At 38.7% G+C, this 21,552-nt stretch overlaps 1 protein-coding gene across 1 annotated transcript in view; it reads right to left on the bottom strand.

Moving 5' to 3' along the window:
- The window catches only part of C14H10orf67 (chromosome 14 C10orf67 homolog), a 101,753-nt gene that overhangs the window by 26,710 nt on the left and 53,491 nt on the right, over nt 1-21,552 (bottom strand). Inside the window, exons 8-13 of the mRNA XM_006079980.4 lie at nt 20,040-20,105; nt 11,481-11,540; nt 10,635-10,805; nt 2,050-2,109; nt 1,301-1,383; nt 1,155-1,220 (exon numbers count right to left, since the gene is read on the bottom strand). Of these exons, the coding sequence (XP_006080042.3) occupies nt 1,155-1,220; nt 1,301-1,383; nt 2,050-2,109; nt 10,635-10,805; nt 11,481-11,540; nt 20,040-20,105 (506 nt within the window). The remainder of the gene's footprint in view (nt 1-1,154; nt 1,221-1,300; nt 1,384-2,049; nt 2,110-10,634; nt 10,806-11,480; nt 11,541-20,039; nt 20,106-21,552) is intronic.

Raw genomic sequence — 21,552 nt, 5'->3', positions numbered from 1 at the left:
AATTTGAATATGACTTGGTTAATAAGAAATACTAAAGGATTTATACTGCTAGGTTTTAAGTGTGGTAATGACCTAGTAGGCATGTAAAAGAGACTTTCTTATCAGTTAAAACCAAGAGCTCCTGGGTCGGGGAGGTATGAGGAGAGCAGCATTGCCCAGGAGCAGGAGTTGTGAGAGCCCTCCCACAAACTTTGCCCTGTGTATCTCTTCCATGTGGCTGTTCCTGAGTTATATCCTTTTAAAATAAACTGGTAATATGAAGTCCCAGAGTGGACTTCCCTCAAGGCCGGAATGTTGGAGAAATTTATTCCGGGGATGTGGGTTCGATCCTTGGTCCGGGAAGATTCCACATGCCATGGGGCAACTAACCCTGTGTGCCACAACTACTGAGCCCGTGTGCTGCAACTGCTGAAGCCCGGGTATCTAGAACCCATGTTCTGCAACAAGAGCAGCTCACGGCACACCGCAACTAAGGAGTGGCCCTTGCTTGCCTCAACTAGAGAAAGCCGGTGCACAGCAACGAAGACCCAGCACGGGGGAAAAAACACAAACGAAAAACGAAGCCTCTAGTGATTTCCCATTGAGCAAAACCTCAAATGTTCTTCTTCTCTGAGCTCTTCTACCACTTGCCCCTGCTCACATCATTCCAGCCATCTAGTGTCCTCACTGTTCTTGAACACATGAGCCAACGCTCATCCCAGCACTTCTGCATGTGAGGCTTCTTTGGGGGGAGGCGGGGAGTCTCTTCTAAGCAACCAGACAGCACACCCCCCTCACTCACTCAGATCTCTATATCTGAAGATAACTATTATTGTGTGCAAATAAGCAAGAAAACGTTTTAATAGGCCTATGGGGGAAGATAACTGTGTGGGTCTGATTAAACCAGTTATCAAGAGAGTCTGTCCATCCTGTCGATTATTTACATTTAAACACTGAGATCAGGAATAAAACAGAGTTTGGAATTTAGTTTTTATTTGAAGTGACTTTGACTATTCTTCTACTTTAGGTCAGTTATTTTGCATTTCTTATTTGAAGCATGTGATGGCATTTTATATTACTTAATACACAAGAAAAATGCTAGGCTCCCAATTTCCTTAAAAGATGATTAGTCACCTTTTTTACAAATAGACATTGTATATATCACCACACTATACCTGTTTCTGAGAATTAAGAATTTCTTTTCCCAGTTTTTGCTGATATGTTCTGATTCCTTTTTAATCCTGTAATAAATTTATAGATGGTTATATATATAGTATGTATTAGCTGCAAATGAACAATTATGAATTATTATTACCAGTACCTTTCTGACTTCTTTTTCTCTTTCTCTAACTTAGACTTTAATACTTGTATTTGCTCTTCCAAAACACGTTTCTCTTCTTCAATCTTTCAATAGAAAATACATCACAAAGTTAATGATATGAATCCTGTTTGTACTGTTTTATCCATAAATCTGAAATGTTATTTCTATTGAATAGCATACCATCAAAAATAATTTGAGAGAACAATGAGTTACATTTACTTGCAAATTCCCATAAATTGGAAGAATGTAAGATCCCATGCCTCCATTTCCCGTAAATGATTCACTTCAAAGCAGCCACTGTGAGACAACATTACGAAGCAACCAAAATTCTTCCTCATCACCCCTCCCCTGCTAGGTATCGCGTTTTCTAATCTCTTCATTATAGCGGCAGCTGCCCCAGTTACTGCATTTCCTCTATCGAAACTATCCTCAGGAAAGGATCTGACCAACTCCATCACATTAGAGCTATATGTTATTTCTCAGTATTGTCTATATTTTACAAGGGGATGAAATTTTGGCAAAGGAATGAATCTATCACGGTGGAGTTATAGGCATGGCATGAAGATTTCTTTGGATGTGGCAGGGAGATACCCCAGAATTATACTATAGAGGCAATCAGGTGCTCTGTCTCTTCATTCCATTGATTCTTGGTGTAGCTTTCGAAGTCACTGCTACTTTCTCAGAAGAGTCAGCATCCATATGAGCAACATTTAGGTTAATAAGAATGGCCACATTGGCCATTACTACACCTTAGCCACTGATAGTTGCATCTTTTCCCCATGCATCACAGCAGGTCCTGCATGTGTAGCCTGGAGAGAAAATAAACTAAGGTAAATATAACATTTCAAATCAAGGCATAAAGACGTGGTTTTTCTGTAGTTTAGAGAAAGGCAAATGAGAAGCATTATGCCAACACTAGTTCCACAGGGGTCTTGACTGCCGCAATTCATTTACAGGACTCAGGGTTTACACGCTGCATTTGCAATTGGACAGTTATAACTGATTAAAACCAATGTTCCCACTATTGCTTTTCCAAATTTGTTTTTTTAATGCATTACTCTGAAATTGTATATGGGTCAAATTGTACCACTATGTATATATTTTTAAATAAGCAGGCAGTTATCACCCAGTGAAGTCACAAGCTTTAAAAAAAATTATATTCCTCAACTATCTTTTGGATTACATCAAACGAATCCCAGTTATAGATACAAAAATGCTGCATTTCAAAATACTTAAGTAAATCACTTGTACTTTTGTTTTTTTTTTTTTAGACTGTAATGCATTATTTGCTCATTTATTTACTAATAAATAAACTTTATTTTTAAATTTATTTACTTATTTGGCTATGCCAGATCTTTTGATCTATTGCCTGTCTTGAGGGGGTCAGTTCAGCCAAGCAGGGTCTGAAGCCAGGTCTGCTGAATAAAGTGAAAGGAATCCAGCACTCCCCTGAGCAATGAGAAGAGCTAGAAAAGGAAAGGATGGCCAGGCAGGACTCTGAGGCAAGAGGCGCTAGTGCGTGGGGAAGGCACAAGGTGACCTGTGCCCAGGGGTGATGCCCAACATTCAATGTGAAACGGTATCTGGGTGATGCAAACTGTCCCTGTCACTCACCTTCGGCAACCTTGTCCATCTAAAAGGTGTCCTGTGAGTGGGTGGTTTTAGTAGCAATTGAAGAATTGGGTTGAGTTCAGAATCTGATTCAACAAAATGTGAACTGGGATGACACAGAGTGCCATGAAACTCAGGAACTGACTTGTTTCAGTAGGAGAAGGAGCCTAAACACAGCAGTAGCCATGAGAAGATGCCATGGGCATCAGTGGAAACCAGTGGACACCCTTCTGTCTCCCATAAAGCGAAGAATGTAGGCTTGAGCCAACTTTACTTACATTTGAAGGGACAGTGAGAATGCAGCTGACATTAGTTGCCACATATAAAAAATGACAAAATTTGTAATTAACAGTCATAAAAGTTATAATTTTTTGACTGTCTACTATGTGCCAGGTATGTCACACATATTGCCATTTATTCTACATACTAACATTAATTTCATCATCCCTGTTACTTTAGATATTTAACGATGGAGAAAGCATGCACATTTAAAAAATATAAACAGCAGATAGTATATATGAACATAAACTCTCACTTCCCAGAAGCCAAAGGTTTTGTTTTCAGTTTTTCTCATTGTTATAATGATAAATAAATAGTGGCCTTTATTGCTTTGGGCTCTCCATAAATAAAGATTAAGATTTAGAGCATTTATTTACTATATAGCACAGGGAACTATATTCACTATCTTGAAATAACCTGCAATGGAAGAATAATCTGAAAAAATACAGCTGAATCATTTTGCCATACACCTGAAACTAACACAATACTGTAGTGTTATACTTTAATTTTATCAATTTTACTTTACAAATATTATTTTATTTTACAATTTTACTTTTAATCAATCATACTTTAATTTTAAAAAGTAAATAAAAATAAAACCAATAGAAAAAAATTTTAATTAAAAAAAAATTTAGAGCATTCGAATCACCTGCTGGCTTCTCTCTTTCCTCACACGCTCTATTTTTTATTTGCAAATGTTTAGCTCTTACTGTGGTTGCCTTTATTATGATTTCAATATATGAACGTCTATATCATGATCTATGAACCCTCTGCTAATTTCTGATTATCCCCTGGCTGACAGGTGAATTCTCAGCAGGACTTAATCCTGAACTTGACCCTAACCCTCTGCTCTTACCTTAGTTCACTAAACTCTAACTCCTATTCCATCAGTCCCCAAAGTCCTGCAGAGCTTTCTGGTGGCCCTAGAACTACCCAAATTATTGTTCCCTTGGTTGTCTCCACACCTTCCTGGAGAAAACTACCACCTACCATCACCAGCATAGTGACTCAGTCTCCCCAAGGCCCATGTGGCAGGAAAGGAACCAAAAACAAAACCGGAGGCACAGCAACACTAATTAACCAAACAGTGAAAGTCTTCATTCTCATCAGCTTTCCTTGGCTTCCAATATGTGGGAATCACTCAAGTTATGGGAGGCATGCACTTTGGGGGCTCCCTCCACCTATCTGTTCTCAAAGAGCACAATCCACTTGAAACGCCTCTCTGACCACGGCATAAGGAGTACACACTGCGTTCACTGCCATCGGTTAACAGGGGACTGAAGAAACCGTAGGAATAAGAGCCCCAAGCTTTGGAGGGGCTGTATGCAAATGGATCTGCCTGCCACTGAAGGAGACACAGGTTGGATCTCTGGTCCAGGAAGATTCCACATGCCACAGGGCAATTAAGCCCTTGTGCCACAACTACTGAGCCCATGAGCTTTAGAACCTGCGCTCACCAACAAGAGAAGCCACCGCAATGAGAAGCCCAAAACTATCAGGTAGCCCCCACTTGCCGCAACTAGCGACAGCCCACGCACAGTAGCAAAGACCCAGTGTGGCCAATAGTAAAAATAACTGAATAAATAAATTAATTAAGTGAAATAAAAAGAATCCACAGAAAGTTAGGAAAACAAACTGGCAAAGCAAAATAAGTTTCCACTGAGAAGGACATTTATATTTATTTCACTCTATCTGAAGTCATATCAGTAGCTGAAAGTTTATTTTAAAAATTGATTCTGTGTTTAAATTCGTGTACAGTAAAAATTAGTTCCAATTTTCAAGGCTCCCTTTTCCTGACTCTCATATAATGATCAACTCTGTAATAACTAGAGATAAAACCCTGCTAAAGCATATCTTATGTAAAGCAAATAATTATTCACTCTCTCCCAAAGACAATACTCTTAGCATCACAAAGATAGCTTCTCTTTTCATTAAAAAAAAAAAAATACTGCATGTAGACTAGCGTGTTTGCTCTCCAGTTTGAGCTGAACTTTCAGCTCTGCTGTAGCACGTTATACTGAATCCTGACTCTGTCCACATTAAACTGTCATTTTGTTTTGCCAGCTGCTGGCATTCCACTTTCACTGGAATACATGTGCTGGTCTTTATGTGGTTACTTCATTGACAGGTGCAAACACCGGACTGCTAAACAATAGATAGAGGTGAAAATGAGTGGTAATAGAAAGTAGATAACTTCCTAAGTAGGAAAATGTATATTAAATTATTACAAGGAAAACCAAACACTGTGACTAGAAATAACTTATTAAAAATATTTCTCATATTCTCTTGAATTTACTTCAGGGAGATTCTTTACCATCTGAGTCACCAGGGCTCTCTCTCTCTCTCTATATATATATATAAATATATATATCTCTCTCTCCAGGGGATCATCCCAACCCAGGGATCGAACCTGGGTCTCCCACATTGGAGGCAGACGCTTTAACCTCTGAGCCACAGGGAAGCCCCTGATATATATATAAAACTAAAATCCATAAAATTAAGAAATAAGTTTTATTCATAACAGAAATCATGATTCTTAAATGTTTCCCACATTTAAGCATTTACAACAGGTTAAAAACCAACATTCAATAAATATAATCTAAATCTGGAATCAGTAGCCAAGGTTTCTATTAATAAGAACAGAAACACAATTATGTTTATGAGCTGTCATAAGATCAACCTCATTCCTTATCATACCCCCTTTCTCTTTTTGTTCTCAAAGAGTCATTACATTCTTTAATTTCTCCCAATTTCCACAAACATCCCTCCTCTTAAACTTGGGCCATTCATTCTGGATTTAATACCGCCTTGAATCTTGCCTTTAAACCATCAAATATATTATCATCAAAACGATGTTTCTAACTCAGGAAGAAAGATGATCTTCTGTCTCTAAAATTTCATTAATCTTGACTTTCATATTATCATTTCTTTCTAGTTATTTTCTAAGCAAGCTACTATTTTTGAACACTAGGAATGTGCCAGTGTGTGGTGGGTAGCGCAGTGGGGGCGGAGGGGCATGGAAGGGAGAATGACACAAGCATAGGAAGAGAAGAGGAACAGCCTCTGAATAGAAACAGCATATCAAATGTCCAGGGGGTGAGACCCAAGTCTGGGCAGCGTCAGGACTCTGACCAAATGACCTGGTGTTCGAGACTGGCCCCGACTTCCAGGGAGAACTGAGGAGAAACCCACAGCTAAAACCCAGGAAAGTGGAATAAAGCAACAAGATGTAGTGAGGAGTCAGAAGACTGCTCTGGGAGCTCCTGAGTGACATTTCCTGTTATTACCAGGTGATATTATTAATTAATATTATTAATAGTTAATATTATTAATACATGTCAGGACCTAGTGTCTGCCCCATGGTTCAGAGTGTCTACAGAAGAATAAAAATTGATACAAATCTCTTTTTTCCCTGGTTTCCATAGCAATATCTTAGGGCTTTAAATTAAATTACACTAAGATATCATAAATTTTACAAGTAAAATGTTATCATTGTTCCCTAACGAAAATAAACAAGAAGCAAAGCGTAAAACATTTCAAGTGATTTTTTAACAAAAAATTTTTTCATTTGTGCAAGAGACGTTGGAGATTATTTTCACCAAAATATTTTCAGTTCCAAATATACTATAAGTACTTAATTATCATCAAGCTACTTAGAATAATATAACACAAAAGTCAAAGCCACCTTTCGGCTGAACTTTAAATATGATATTTCTCCAATTTTTCCATTTTGGTCTCTGACAGCTGAATCTAAAGATGCATTCACTTTAGTGGCAAATGACAAATTTGATTTAAAAATAAAAATAATTGTAGTGTATGATTTCAGTTATCTCTGCATTTTAAAGTTATTTCTATTTGGGACTTCCCTGGTGGTCCAGTGGTCAGGACTTGGCACTTTCACTGCCATGACCCCCAGGTTCAGTCCCTGGTGGGGGAATTAAGATCCTGCAAGCCTCTTGGCATGGCCAGAAAAAAAAGTTATTCCTATTAGGAAACAAAGATTCAGTATGATTAGGAAAAATTTTGTTGTGTCAACATAATCAATGGGCTTCCCAGGTGGCTCCAGTGGTAAAGAACCTGCCTGACAAGGCAGGAGACCTAAGAGACACTGGCTCGATCCCTGGGTTGGGAAGATTCTCTGGAGGAGGGCATGGCAACCCACTGCATTCTTGCCTGGAGAATCCCATGGACAGAGGAGTCTTGTGGGCTACAGTCTATAGGTTTGCAAAGAGTCAGACACGACTAAAGCGACTTAACATGTAATCTATCAAAATACAGTATGTTCCCTCTGACAGCCTCTGAAGACTGTATACATGTTCAGGACAGTCCCAGCTCTGTATTACTCCACCACCTTGCGGAGGGGTGGGGGTACAGATCAACAAGGAGCAAAAATGCCGGCTTTTTCACATAGCTCTGCAGAACTATGAACTGCCTGCTTTATCAAGCCAAGCCCAGAGGAAAAAAAAAACAAAATAATGAAACAATGAACAGATTGTGTGATTTTCTTCTCTGATGGAGTTTATTTTCCACTTCACATTCAATTCAATCCAGAAAAAGGAATGTATAGGAGAAGAATAGGGAAAGATCTTCCTCTTATCCACCTTACCTAGAATACTCTATACCCATAATAATTCCATATCCCATAATCATAATAATTTTTTAAAATTACTAGCTTGCAGGATGACTATGCTCATACTTATAAAACTATTGCAAAGTACCTCACCGTGCAGTTCTTGAATTGTTTAAAGAATAGTGTTCCAGAGTTTTTATGGAAGTTTTTTTATGCTGTCCAAATTGCTTTGTATCTAGTGAAGTTTACGGATGGGAACACGACTGACGGTCCCCTGTCCCACTTCCCACACGCAAAGGTCCTGATGCTTTCTGCAGATCCAAGCACACGCCATATGTTCCATCAGCACAGACAGGTGACCCCGTGGAAGCTCAGAAGTCTTCCAAAGAAGCATTTACTGGGCGCAGCCTTAACTCACTAATTACCCTGGAGCAGGGCTGAGGGGGGGAAGCGAGGAACCCAGTTTTAACCTTGTTCTGTGAAACCTCAGTATTTGAAATGTTTTACAGCTATCAAAAAATAAACTTTACACAAAAACGCTGTCCAAACACAAATTTCACGTTGTGAAATCTTTCATAAATGGAAATCAGACAGCAATGTTCCTATCACACTTTTCAGACTGGCTAAATACTCCGTTTATCACCGTGTGCGCCGCGGGCTGAAGCACGTGTGCTGTTCCCACAGAATGACACAGATTTCAAAAAATAAGTATGATTAATTAGATAAGGTAAATGACTGATGTAAAATGTTCCTGCAGCAAGCCCTCCGTTCGGTCATCTACACATGGTCAAGACGATAAAACCCTTTAGAGACAATTTTTAAGAAGTCCAACTACTTCGGTATTGACAAAATATTCAAGAGTTCTGAGAAACAGGAAAATGATAACCAGAGTACATATATGGAGAATTCATCTACAATGAAGAATATACTGCATGGGGAGGTGATGGAAGGGAACGCTCACTATAATAGGATTATCATTAACAAAAGTGTATATGAAAGTAATAACAGTGTGCTAGAAAAATATATTTCACATTAAAAATCAAGTCAATTCCTAGGAAAATGTTAAGTCCAGCTTACGTCATCTCTCCCCTCCCCCAGTCCAATTTTTACTTACTGTTACACATTAACTTCTGAGTCTCTGCAGCTGACAAAATGTACTGTTAAGCTTCAGAAACATCTAGATAACAATCATTACGGTCAGAAGGGAAGCCTGGGACACTTAAGAGAAAATCCTCATGACACTTTCTCAGATATCCTTTCTCCTTATCGTGGTGTATTTTTTTTTTTTTTTTTGTCTCCCCTTCATGATACATTCTCCCTGGGGGAGAACGGGCAGTATTTTTGCCCCTTGTAGCTGGGACTTTGGAAGCTCAGTTTTGATCTGTAAACTGGGGACACTGGAGTGTCTAGTCTAGTGTCTAATGCTAGGATTGAGTTAGAGCCCTGGGCTTGCTGCAGGGACCAGGCTGCTCTGTCTGGGTTTCTGACCCTGCTCTGCAATTCTCCCACCATCATCTCAGAGCCTCAGACCACAGAGCCCTGGCATGCATCCCTATTTCACGGCAGCTCAGAGGTTTCTGGAACAGGCTCCCTACATCTCAGGCTTGAACTAGAGCCCCTCACCCAGTAAGGCTGGGCCCCCACCCAGGTTAGCAGGCAGCACCGCAAACTCAAGCCCAGCACTTGCTTTTTGCCTTTCTGTTTTTTTTTGTTTTTCTTGTGTGTGTGGGCTTCCCCCTATCCTGCTTCCCTCAACCCCCACTGCCCAAAAATACGTCCCAGACCTGGATTCCAAAAAATCTTACTTCTGGAACCTAGTCGCTGGTCAGGCATGCGCCATATTCTCTAAGTGTCATTCTCCTCATTGGGAAATTACATTGGTTTCCGGTTGTTGATACTTCCTCTCTGCAGAGTGGAAGTGCTTGTAGAGGAGAGTGTTTTTTCTCAGCTCCTGGGCTTTCCTTCCAAGCGGAGCGACTCCCCACTAAGCATCACACCTGCCTCCCTCCACCTCTGCTCCACTGCCCTCGTTCCCCTCCGCTGGGTTCAAGGGGTGAGCCTCCTGCCTGTGAGTGATGGAGAAAGGTTGATGCCTTTTCCTGCCCTGTCTGGAGCCAGAATGACACAGTGAGCAAGATTCTACTCTGTCCTCCTGCCCTGAGTGTTGGAGCGGTAGACTCTGCCTTCTGTGAGAGGAGGAGGAAGAATGTGGGGACACAGAGCAACAAGAGTCTGGGAAACCAAAATGTGCTAGTGGACAGACTATCTCCAGGAAATGCTGTACCTTGCAAGTACGTGTCACCAGTCAGCATCTAAGCTTCCAAATGGTGTGAAAAAGGAGTTATGACCGGGTGCACGATTCACAGTGCCCACAGGATAGATCAGTTGCTCAGAGAAATGCAACTATTCCCATAACTAGGGGAGTATCCTGGCAATCCAGTGGTTAGGATTCTGCACTTTCACTGCTGAGGATGTGGGTTCAATCCCTGGTTGGGAAACTAAGATCCTGCAAGCCTCTGATAGATACTGCGCAGTCATGAGTTAGAGATTTTACACCTTGAAAGTGCTTGTAAGGTGGGTTCTCTTACTAATTTAACAGAGATCCACGAAGGCTTGGTGACTAAGCCAAATAAACCACCAAGCTAAGCACAGAGGTGGCGTCCTCCTGGGTAAGGTAGGGGGCCTGATGAGGACACGCTGGTGTGGAAAGAGCAGCCAGAGCCTCCTGTCCAGACGCCCACAGAGGAGACAAGGAGAATCAAGTGTTGGAGACACTGGCCTTGCTGCTGGACCAGAGGAGCAACGCTGAGGTTGCAGCGGTGCTAACAGCGCCCTCTGCAGGTGAGGGTGTCACGGGTTGTGAACCAGTCTCACCGTGGGTGGCTCCTCCTTTAAAGTCTTCTTTGAACTCTTGACCCTCTTGATCTTAGAAGGCGATGAACCGACGGAGGAAGAACGCGGCCTCAGAGTACTTACACCTGCACTCTTAATCTGTGAGGGCCACTGGGATGAAGGGATTTCTTTCCCCTTGGTGCTTCTGGGGCTCTGGCACAGAAGAAGAACCATTCTGTTATTAACCATAATGTCATTCTCATTATTCGTGTTTCAGATTCACCTCCCTCTCTTTTGCTCCCTTGCCCTCATCTCTTGAGCTAGAACCAAAGGGTGGAAGTCTTCAGTCCCAAGGGGCCTAGATCTATTTTTGCTCCCAGTGCCACCATCCCTTATCCCCCAAGCCCAAACCCTGCCTGATTTAGTCTGTGGGTGGGGCCTGTTTTTCCATCCCTCCCACTGATGCTCAAGTACTGAGACAAACATACCAATAGACCATTGATTTCTGAAAGTTCCTGGGGAGGTGGGATCTTTGTGGGGTGGGATGAGACGGTAGCTTGAGGAGTGTTTCATATTCCTAAGAAGGCAGTGGGGGCAGGGCTGGCAGGTGGAAGCCATGGGACAGGCGTAGGAAGGGCCAGGGCACCGAGCCTGGGGGTCGGGACGCCAGTGATGCCTCCCGCTCTCACTCTGCCCTTACTGCTCTAACCCCACAGGTCCTCATCTCCCACTCACATGCCTTGCCTCACTTTTAAGCATTTTCTCCTTCAAACTCAGATGTGAGAAAGTGAAAAGCCTCTGGATGGTGTGTATAGGTTCTTCAACTCAGATGCCCAAATATGAGATGAACAGAATAAAAGGAAAGAAATAAAGAACTTAAATGCCAACCTTGGCAACTATGGCGTCATACTTTCTTCTCATTTCAAGTTCCTCTTTCTGCTTATTAACCTGTGAAATTAAAGACCTGTGTCATTTGTTATCACTGGCAAAGATGAAAAAAGAGAATTTGCGGTAAACCTTCCTTAAGCAATGAAAGAGTAGCATTTTAAACCATTTCGCTGCCCAAACTATTATGGGAATATAAGTCACCATATTGAATATAAATAAATTAGGAGAGAAAATAAATTCGCTCCCAGAAGAAAAAGTACTTTGTAATAGAGTTTATAGGAAAACATGTAATTATTTGCTTATGTGTTTTTATTAACATTACTGTGTACCAGGCACTGCACTGTGTTGCTATTCAGCCACACTGTATTAGGCTCTTAGAACAAATAATACAGAGGAGGCTTGCTGGCTACAGTCCAGGGGATTCTCAAAGAGTCAGACACAAATGAAGTGACTTAGCATACACACAAACCTTGCCTTCAAGCATTTAGGTTCTAGCAGAAAATGAGTTTCTAAAATGCTTCAATTAAAAAAATTATATATACCAAAAATGTATGCAGTGCAGATAGAAGTAAAATTAATATGACCATCTGACTTGAGAAAGAGAACAACAGCCATAGTCTTAAAGCTCCCTGTATAACTGTCACGATCCTATAACCAACTCCAAACCAGGAAACCATTTTTCTGAATTTTGTGCTTAGAATTCCCTTTTATTTTCTTGATTAATTTTTTGTCAGGTTTATAGACTTACCACTTCATCCCATTGGTATCCTTAAACAATATACACATTTAGTTTTGCTTACTTTTCAACTTTTTTTTAAAAATCATAATTTATGTGTTCTCCCTTAATGTGTTCACTTCATAGTTTCTGAGATTAATCCATGTTGATACTGGAAGCAGTTCATTCATATTCACTGCTATATACTATTCAAGAATATGAGGACAGCATAATGTATTTATCCATTCCCTGTCAATGAACATTTGGGAAATCTCAGGTTTCTTCTTTTCTATATAATATGGCTTTAAATATTCTTGAGCCTGTTCCCCCAGGCACGTGTGCTAGGATCTCCTTGGTGATGTTATATGCCTAGGAACAGAACTTTCAGGCATATTTTAAGAGAATGATCAGCTTTAGCAGATAACTCAAATTTGTTTTCCAAAGTTTCTGTAACAACATACATATTCCGCAGCAGTTTATGAGAATTCTTTACTCTACATACTTAACAACACTTGGTACTGTTATATCATTCATGAAACCAAGCACATTTTCAGTCAATGTTCATTGGTCACTGGGTTTCTTCTTTGGTGAAGGGCCTGTTAAAAACTTCAGCCCAGATTTCTATTGGGTGGTCTTTTCCTTATTGATTTAAAGCAGTTATTCACATGTCTGTTGAAGGACATTGTCCGTTTTTCTTGAAAACAGCTTTGTGAATACATAAATGGTGTGAATATTTTTGCAAATTTGTGGCTAGATCTTTAAATTTTCTTTGAGACGTCTTCTGATGAAAAGGGGCCCTTAATTTTCATGGGGTTGATTTTTTTAAATCAATTTATTTGGCTGCACCAGGTCTTAATAGGGGCACATGAGATCTTTAGTTGTGGCATGTAGGGTCTAGTTCCCTGATTAGGGGTTGAACTCAGGTCCCTTCATTGGAAGTGTGGAGTCCTAGCCACTGGACCACCAGGGAAGTCCCTGAAACTTTAAATTTTCCATTTACACCTTATTTATTTTGTGCCTTGTTTAGGCAATAATTTCTACTTTGAGCTTACACAATTTTCCTCTAAAATTAAAAGAAAATTTCCCTTTATATTTGAATCCTTAATTCATACAAAATGGATATGCATGGTATGAGGTAGGGAGCCAATTTTATTTTAGGCAACTGTTTAATCAATTGTCAAGCATCTTTATTGAAAATTCAACCCTATTTGCATTGATCTGTGGTACTGACAGATACTGAGTATTTATGTATGTCTGGTTCTGCTACTGGTTTCTCAATTTCCTCCTAAAGCTCTGTCCATGTCCCAGGACCATGATGTCTTAATTACCTTAAATTTATATTAATAACTCACAGAAGTCTCTCCCTACTCCATCATGTCATTATTTCACCTTGTTTCTTAGCTATTCTTGACCCTTGTTCTTCCATATTAATTTCATTTTTTAAAATTGTATTTATTATTTATTTTTGGCTATGCTAGGTCTTCATTGCTTCTTGAGGGCTTTCTCTAGTTGCGGCAAGCAGGAGCTAGCTGCAGTGCGTGGGTTTCTCCTGTGGTGGCTTCTCTCGTTGCAGAGTTCTGGCTCAAGGTGTGCAGGCTTCAGCAGTTGCAGCTCCTGGGCTCTCGAGTTGTGGTGCATGGGCTTGGTTGCTACATGGCATGTGGGATCTTCCTGGACCAGAGATTGAACCTATGTCCCCTGCATTGGCAGGTCAGGGAAGTCCCTTCCATACTAATTTTAAAATAGGCCTGTCAATTCCATGAAAAGCCTTATAGTAATTTTGGCTGGAATTTTATTGCATATAGAGATCAGTTTGGCGAAAACTATTGCTAAGATAATCCAACTCTGTAGCTCATCTTTTCTGTTTTCTTTCAATATTTGGAAGAGCAAAAATTTTTAATTTTGATAAAATGCAGCTTACAGTATTTAAAGAAATCTCTGCCAAATTTGATATCACTAAGATCCCTACTTGGCCTTGTTCTATTAATTTGTGGCTTTAACTATTACATTTATGCTCATGAATCATCTCAAGTAAATTTTTATATGAGATGTGAAGTAAGCATTAAGGTTCATTTTTTGCCTAGAACTATCCAATTATACTGGCATCACTTGTTGAAAAGACTATCCTTTCCTGCTTGAGTTGTCTTGGTACTTTTGTTAGATATCAGTTCATCATATAGGACCCAAAGAGTCTATTTCTTGGCTTTCTATTCTATTCCATCAATCTATATGTTTATCCATATACTAGTAGTATGTTATCTTGACTAGTGTGTCTTTACAGTAAGTCTTAAAATCAGGTTATGGGAGTTCTTTCTCTAGCTGTGCTCTTTTTCAAAATCATTTTAGCTAACCAAGGTCCATGAATTTCCACATACATTTTTCGGGAGACTGTTGATTTAAAAAAAAAAAAAGGCCAACTGGGATTTTGATTAGGCTTGTATATACAAACCAATTCAGAGATAACAGTTAAACAACATGGATCTTCTGAATCATGAACATGGTATGTTTCTCCATCTATTTAAGTCTTTAACTTCAGTATTTCATATGATTTTGTACATAATCAATCAAATTTATCCATAACTATTTCATATTTTTATGCTATTGTAAATCAAGTTTTTTAAAGTTTCAGTTTTTGATTGTTCATTGCTAGTGTATAGAAACACATTATTTTGATCTTTGCATTCTTGCTAAATTTACTTTATAATTTTAGTAGGTTTTTGTAGATTCCTTAGGACTTCCTATATAAATTATTGTGGTTATCTGGGAATAAAAACAGTTATACTTTTTCCTTTCCAATCTGTATGCCATTTATTTCTTTTTCTTGAATATTGTACCAGCTAGGACCTAAATAACAATGTCTAATGGAAGTTATAAGAACAGTCTTGTCTCATTTCTCACCTTAGACTTAAAACATTGCCTTTCATGAAATATACTAACAGTTATGTTTCATAGGTATTCATGATCAACTTTAGAAGGTTTCCTTCTATTCCCAGTTTGCTGAGAGCTTTTATCATAAATGTATATTGGACTTTCTCAAATGCTTTATATATATAAATTTGCCCTCTGGCTCCAACATTTTCCATTTTTACCATATGCAAAATACATTCATCCTCATTCAAGGCCTCAAAAAATCTCATCCTCTGAGAGCATCTGCTTGAGGTCAAGATCTCATTAAATAAATTAGGTTCAAGTGCAGATGAAGCTCCTTGAGTAACTTTATCTTGATCGGAAGACCCAGCAATTAAAGATACAAGTTATCTGACCCCACAATCAACATACCATGGTGGGACATAAGATAACCACTAAAGATCCTCCCCTTGGGTCAAGGACTCATCTATTTCCATTGGAAATCTGTGATGGCTCCTAGGCACAGAAAATCAAACATGTATTTTATGAGTAAATGATTGGGTTACCAAAATATGACTTTTCCAGCTAAATGGCCAAACACTGGCATGTTACATGTAACAGACAGATTTGAAGCGTGTCTCAGAGGGAACTTGGGCAACAAGGAACCGAGTATGAGATCAAGGCCACTGCAGAGATAAGTCAGTGCTGTGCCCTAACATCATAATTCCTTTCTATCTGAAGTCTGCATTGTTTCCTAGAAATAAGGTGCACTGAGATGAAACAGATGGAAAATTAGCTAAGGGTAAGAGTTCAATTATGGTAGTTTTCTGATAGGGACCTTCTTTTTGTTAGCTTCAGGATAAATGACAGTTAAATATACAAAATCTACATATAAAAATCAGTAGCATTTCTATTCATGAACAACGAATTATCTGTGAGAGTAAAAAGAAAGGCATCTCATTTATAATATCACCAAAGGCAGTAAAATATTTAGGAATAAATGTAACCAAGGGAGTGAAAGCTACAAGACATTGATGAAAGAAATCAAAGAGCATACAAGTAAAGGGAAAAAAACTTCATGTTCATGGACTGTAAGAATTAATGTTGTTAAAATGCCCATACTACTCAAAGCCATCTACATATTCAATATAATCTCTATCAAGATTTCAACGGCACTTTTTACATAAATATAAAGAACAATCATAAAATTTATATGGAGCCACAAAGTACCCCCCAAATCAAAGCAATCCTAAGAAAGAAGAGCAAATCTAGAGGAATCATACCTCCTGATTTCAAACTATATTATAAAGCTATAGAGTCAAAACAGTATGGTAGTAGGATTAAAAACAGAGACAGAATGGAACAGAATCAAGAATATGGTCAACTAATACTTGATGAGGCAGCCAAGAAATTCCATGGAGAAAAGGCAATCTCTTCAATAAATGGTGCTGGGAAAACTGAATAGTCACATATAAAAGGAGAGAACTAGACGTCTATCTTATACCACTCACAAAATTAACCCAGAATGGATGAAGACTTAAATGTAAGACGGGAAAACATAAAACTAGAAGAAAATATAGGGGAAAAGCTTCTTGCCATAGCTCTTGGCAATGGTGTTTTTTAAAATATGACTTCTAAAGTACAAGTGAAAAAATAAGCAATTTGGGACTACATTGAACTAAAAAACTTTGGCACAGCAAAAGAAACAACCAACAAAATGAAAAGGCAAACTACAGAATGGGAGAAAATATATCAAATCATATATGTGACAAGAGGTTAATATTCACCATACAAAATGATCTCATACAACTCAATAGCAAAACCCCAAATAATCTAATTAAAAAATGGGCAGATGATCTGGGTAGATATTTTTCCAAAGAAGATATTCAAATAGTCAACAGATACATGAAAAGGTGCTCAGCATCACTAATCATCAAGAAAATACGAATTGAAACCACAATGAGAGATCATCTCCCTCTTATTAGAATGGTTGTCACCAAAAAGACAAGAGATAACAAGTGTTGGCAAGGATGTGGAGAAAAGGGAACTCTTGTGCACTTGTTGGTGGAATGTAAATTACTGCAGCTGCTATGTGAAACAATACAGAGGTGTTTCTCAAAAAAATTAAAAATAGAACTACCATATGATCCAGCATTTCCACTTCTGTATATTTATCCAGAGAAATTAAAACACTATCTTAAAAAGATATATGCAGTCCACGTTCACTGTTATTTACAGTAGCCAAGACACAGAAGCAACCTAAGAGTCTGTCAATGGATGAACAGATAAAGAAGATATGGTATATTTACATAACAGAATATTATGCTGCCATAAAAAGAAAGCAATCTTGCCATTTGAGACACTATGGCTGGACCTGGAGGGGATTTTGCTGAGTGAAATAAATCAGAGAGAGAAAGACAAATACTGCATGATCTCACTTATATGTGGAACCTTAAAAAACATAGATAATAACAACAAAAAAAGCCAAACTCATAGAGAGAACAGATTGGTGGTTGCCTGAGGTGGAGGAAAAAATGAGTGAGGGAGTTCAAAAGGTACAAACTTCCAGTTATAAGATAAATAAATCCTGGGGATGTAATGTACAGCATGGTGATTCTAGTTAACAATACTATGTTGTATATTTGAAAGTTGCTAAGAGAATAAATTAAGTTCTCACCACAAGAAAAAAACTGGTATAAGTTTATGTGATGATGGATATTAACTAAATAGACTTCTGGTGCTGATGATTTTACAATATATGCATATATCAAATCATTATGCTGTATTCCTGAAACCAATATTATGTTAAATGGCAATTATATCTCTATTGGAACAAAACAAGGATAAATAAAAACCACAGAGCACAGGAATCATAGAAAGATTCAAAACTATTTCATATTCTTCTTCTAAAGCTAATCCAAGGGTATATCATCCATACTTTATTGCTTACCTATACTTACCGATCCTGCCTTTTTACTGCAAGCTCCTTGACTTTTAAACTAGGCTCTTAAAAGGTCAGAACATAAACTGTATTGAAAACAGTAACAGACCAGGGAGGGTGAAAGTCTTTTAATTTTTGCAAAGCGACTCTGGTCAACTCTACCTTCTCCCACTCCTCCATCTGGCCCCCATTGCAAATCTCCATTTCTGGGGGAGGTGGGCAGGGGAAGCATGGTAGCAACAAAGTTCAGATAGCCACAAAGCCGGTCTCCCTCGAAGCGAATAACAGAATCCCTTGGTGCAGGGGAGGGAGTGTCAAATAGTGACCTTGTTGGGCCCAAAGGTATGCCATGGAAACCCGATCATGAGAAGTGCACTCACTCTACTGAAAAAAATGACCCTCCAGACCAGTTCTGAACATACTGGAGGTTCTTGTGCTGTCATGAGGTTTGCAATGCAAAATCTTGCTGCTTGGCAACAAGCATGGTGCTCAATTTCTAAACTTCTAAACAACAAAATAAAACAGTTGGTTCCCCCGAGGGCAATATAATGGCACTGGTTAACCACTTACAGTTCAAATAAAGAGGCCAAGTAATTCACAAACTGTCGGGTCTGTTCCTAGCATAGGCCCGAACTCACTGATGAAGTAGTTCAGTTTCTTCTCTACTTCTGCTAACAGACTGACAGTTTAACATTTGCTTCCCATTTTCCATTTTAATGACAATGTACACATTCAGTTGGTTGTTTTCAGAACCAACTCTGGGACTTGGGGTGGGGCGAATGACAGAAGAAGAAGAGGGTGAGGCAGAAATTGACCAAGTATATTCAATTCATGGAGATGATTTTTATATACCAGGTATTTAAAAGCAAAGAGTTCACACATCTATATTTAAAATGGATAAGCAACAAGGACCTACTGTAGAGCACATGGAATGCTCAATGTTATGTGGCAGCCTGGATGGAAGGAGGTTTCGGGGGAGAAAGGATACAGGTATATGTAGGGCTGAGTCCCTTTGCTGTTCTCCTGAAACTATCACAGCATTATTTGTTAATCGGCTATACCCCAAAACAAAATAAAAATTTTAGAAAAACAGTAAAGAGTTCAAACCAACACACTTGTTAACACATGGTTTCTGTAGATTACTAGCCATAATTATTTTTTTCCTTGCCTGCATTCCCAAGTTGGTTTCATAGAAGGCTTTATTGTAATCCCAGAGCATTGTTTCGCATTAATTTCTATGACAAGGCACCCAAAACACATGGTGCTGAGAGCAACAAAACCGAGTTAGGGAAACAGTCATGACTTGGCACAAAGTGTGACAAGCTGTAGAAAAGGGAACGTTTCAATATCTGAAGTGGCGCTGATTTCCTAGGAACAACCTTTTCTCTTCTAAACAGTATCATATTCTTTTCAAGCACATTTAGAACGCAAGTCAAGCTGTGTTTTATTTCTGATTATAATAAACACAGGCAGTGTACTGTAACAAAGACATAGTAGTGGTGATCAGTTTGAAAGCCAAAGTTAAGACACCATAGGCTGGGTGGGGGGTGAGGTGGGGGAGCCTGGGGGTGGGGGTGGGTAGTCAACGGATAAAATAAAAGACCAGCCGTCTGGAAAGTTCTCTTAAAAGAACATAAAAAGGCAGTGTTTTCTTATGAGACAAACACAGAATGCCAAAATATCTGGCTGGGCTGTTTTCTGTTGTCGCTTATGGCAATTTGTAACTAAAAATAGCAAATCCTTCAAAATATTGGGCTCTCATATTTGTTTGTTTAATCCCTAAAATAAAATACAAAAATTCTGTACACTGCTTTAAATTGTAATACTGTTTCTTGCATAAGACTCTTCTACATAGTAAGCATATTTATTATAATACTATTCCAATTGTTTTCTACAAAACAATCATTAAAAATGTTTATAACTATGCATGCATTTAGACTGTTGATAAAAGCGAAATAAAAAGTTCACAGCAAACAGTTAAAAATAAAGTTTATAAAACTTTCATGATCAAATTCCTGGATTCAAATTTATTAAGAAATAATGTAAATCCCCTTACCATATCTTGAACTAATGATTTTTCAAGCTCAAGCTCACTTATTAATCTGTCTCTGCCATCAATTAGCTGAAAGAGAAGAATATTACATTCTGATTAAAGATAACAAAACATCTGAGATTCCCCTTTCAAATTTAGTGAAAGATCTTGATTCCAAATGTGAGAAAAATGGATCCCAATATGATCAAAGCAAAAATTAAATGGCCACAGATTACCATGTAATAATAACATACTATTATATAATTATTTCTTAACTATATAAGCAGGCAAAACACAGAGAATGCCAGTTTATTTATTTACAACCTTTCTCACCCTACTCCCCCCCCCAAAATTTAACATTAATATATAATAAAGTAAGTCTGTCTATCAAAAAGAACAATTTTGCTTTACCCTTTATATGAACCATTTCTCTTATTTTAGGTTTTGGTGTTGTATTTATATACATATCAAGCCATATTCATATCAATTGAAAACAACCGTCAAAGTATATACTGTAGGGCCTTTGGACCAACTTGACTTGCCTCAGTATTTTAAATGATAGTGTATGTGCGCTATATAACACTGACAAAATTCAACCCTTCATTCTGACATCCATTCAATTCAATTAATTCATATATTCACTAATCTAATAAACATGTATGGAACACCTTTAAGATGCCAGACATTTTGTTAGGCTGTGGAGGTACAGAAGTGAAGTAGAACAATTCCCTTCCCTAAAGTACCTACAGTATGCTAGGAGAACGATGTGAAAAAATGACTGTAATATGTAAGAAAAAAGTTAATACATAAACTCTTCAGAATCAAAAAGCCTAAACATCCACATAACTTGGTAATCCTGTAATTATAAACAGATAAGTTCTCCCTGGTGTTAATGGCACAGAAGGGCTATTTGACAAAGGTCTTGAAGGATCTGTAGAAGTTCAACAAGTTGGAGAAAGAAAAAGGCCAAGAAAATGGTAATAAAGACAGCAAAGTAACCACAGCGAAGCCTGAAGTAATGTAGGAACCAGGGAAGGTTTGGTGTTTGTGGACCCAGGGTGCATATAGACAAGAATGGCAGGAAATGAAGGGAGACAGAAATTCAGGGTGATATTACGAGGGGCCTTGCTCACCTCGATTGGGAGGGGCGGGCAGACTGGTGTAACGTACAGAATGAGAGTTGGTTCAAAAGAGAGCTCTGCTGCTTACACTGTGTGGGTAAAGTAATTCTATGCTTCAGGTCTGTTTTCTTGCTTTTATGTAATTCTATGCTTCAAGTCTGTTTTCTCATCTAAAAATTAGGATAATAACACCTCCTTAGAAGAGCTCTTCTGGAAAGAATTTGAGACAGCAAATGTGAAAGGGCCTAGTGGCTTCCAGCACATCAAAATCATGTAGAACATTTTGAGACAGTCTGATGTTATGTTGAAGACAATAGGAAAGCAAGCACTGAAGGTTGTAGCATGTAGGTGAGACTGGGGTGTTAGACAACCATGGCGGCAGTGTGGAAGCTAGACTTGAAGGAGAAGAGAGTGGA

Source organism: Bubalus bubalis, chromosome 14, assembly GCF_019923935.1.
Source record: "Bubalus bubalis isolate 160015118507 breed Murrah chromosome 14, NDDB_SH_1, whole genome shotgun sequence".
Lineage (NCBI taxonomy): Eukaryota > Metazoa > Chordata > Mammalia > Artiodactyla > Bovidae > Bubalus > Bubalus bubalis.
Note: the sequence above shows the minus strand (reverse complement) of the source record. Positions and strands in the feature narration are given on the sequence as shown.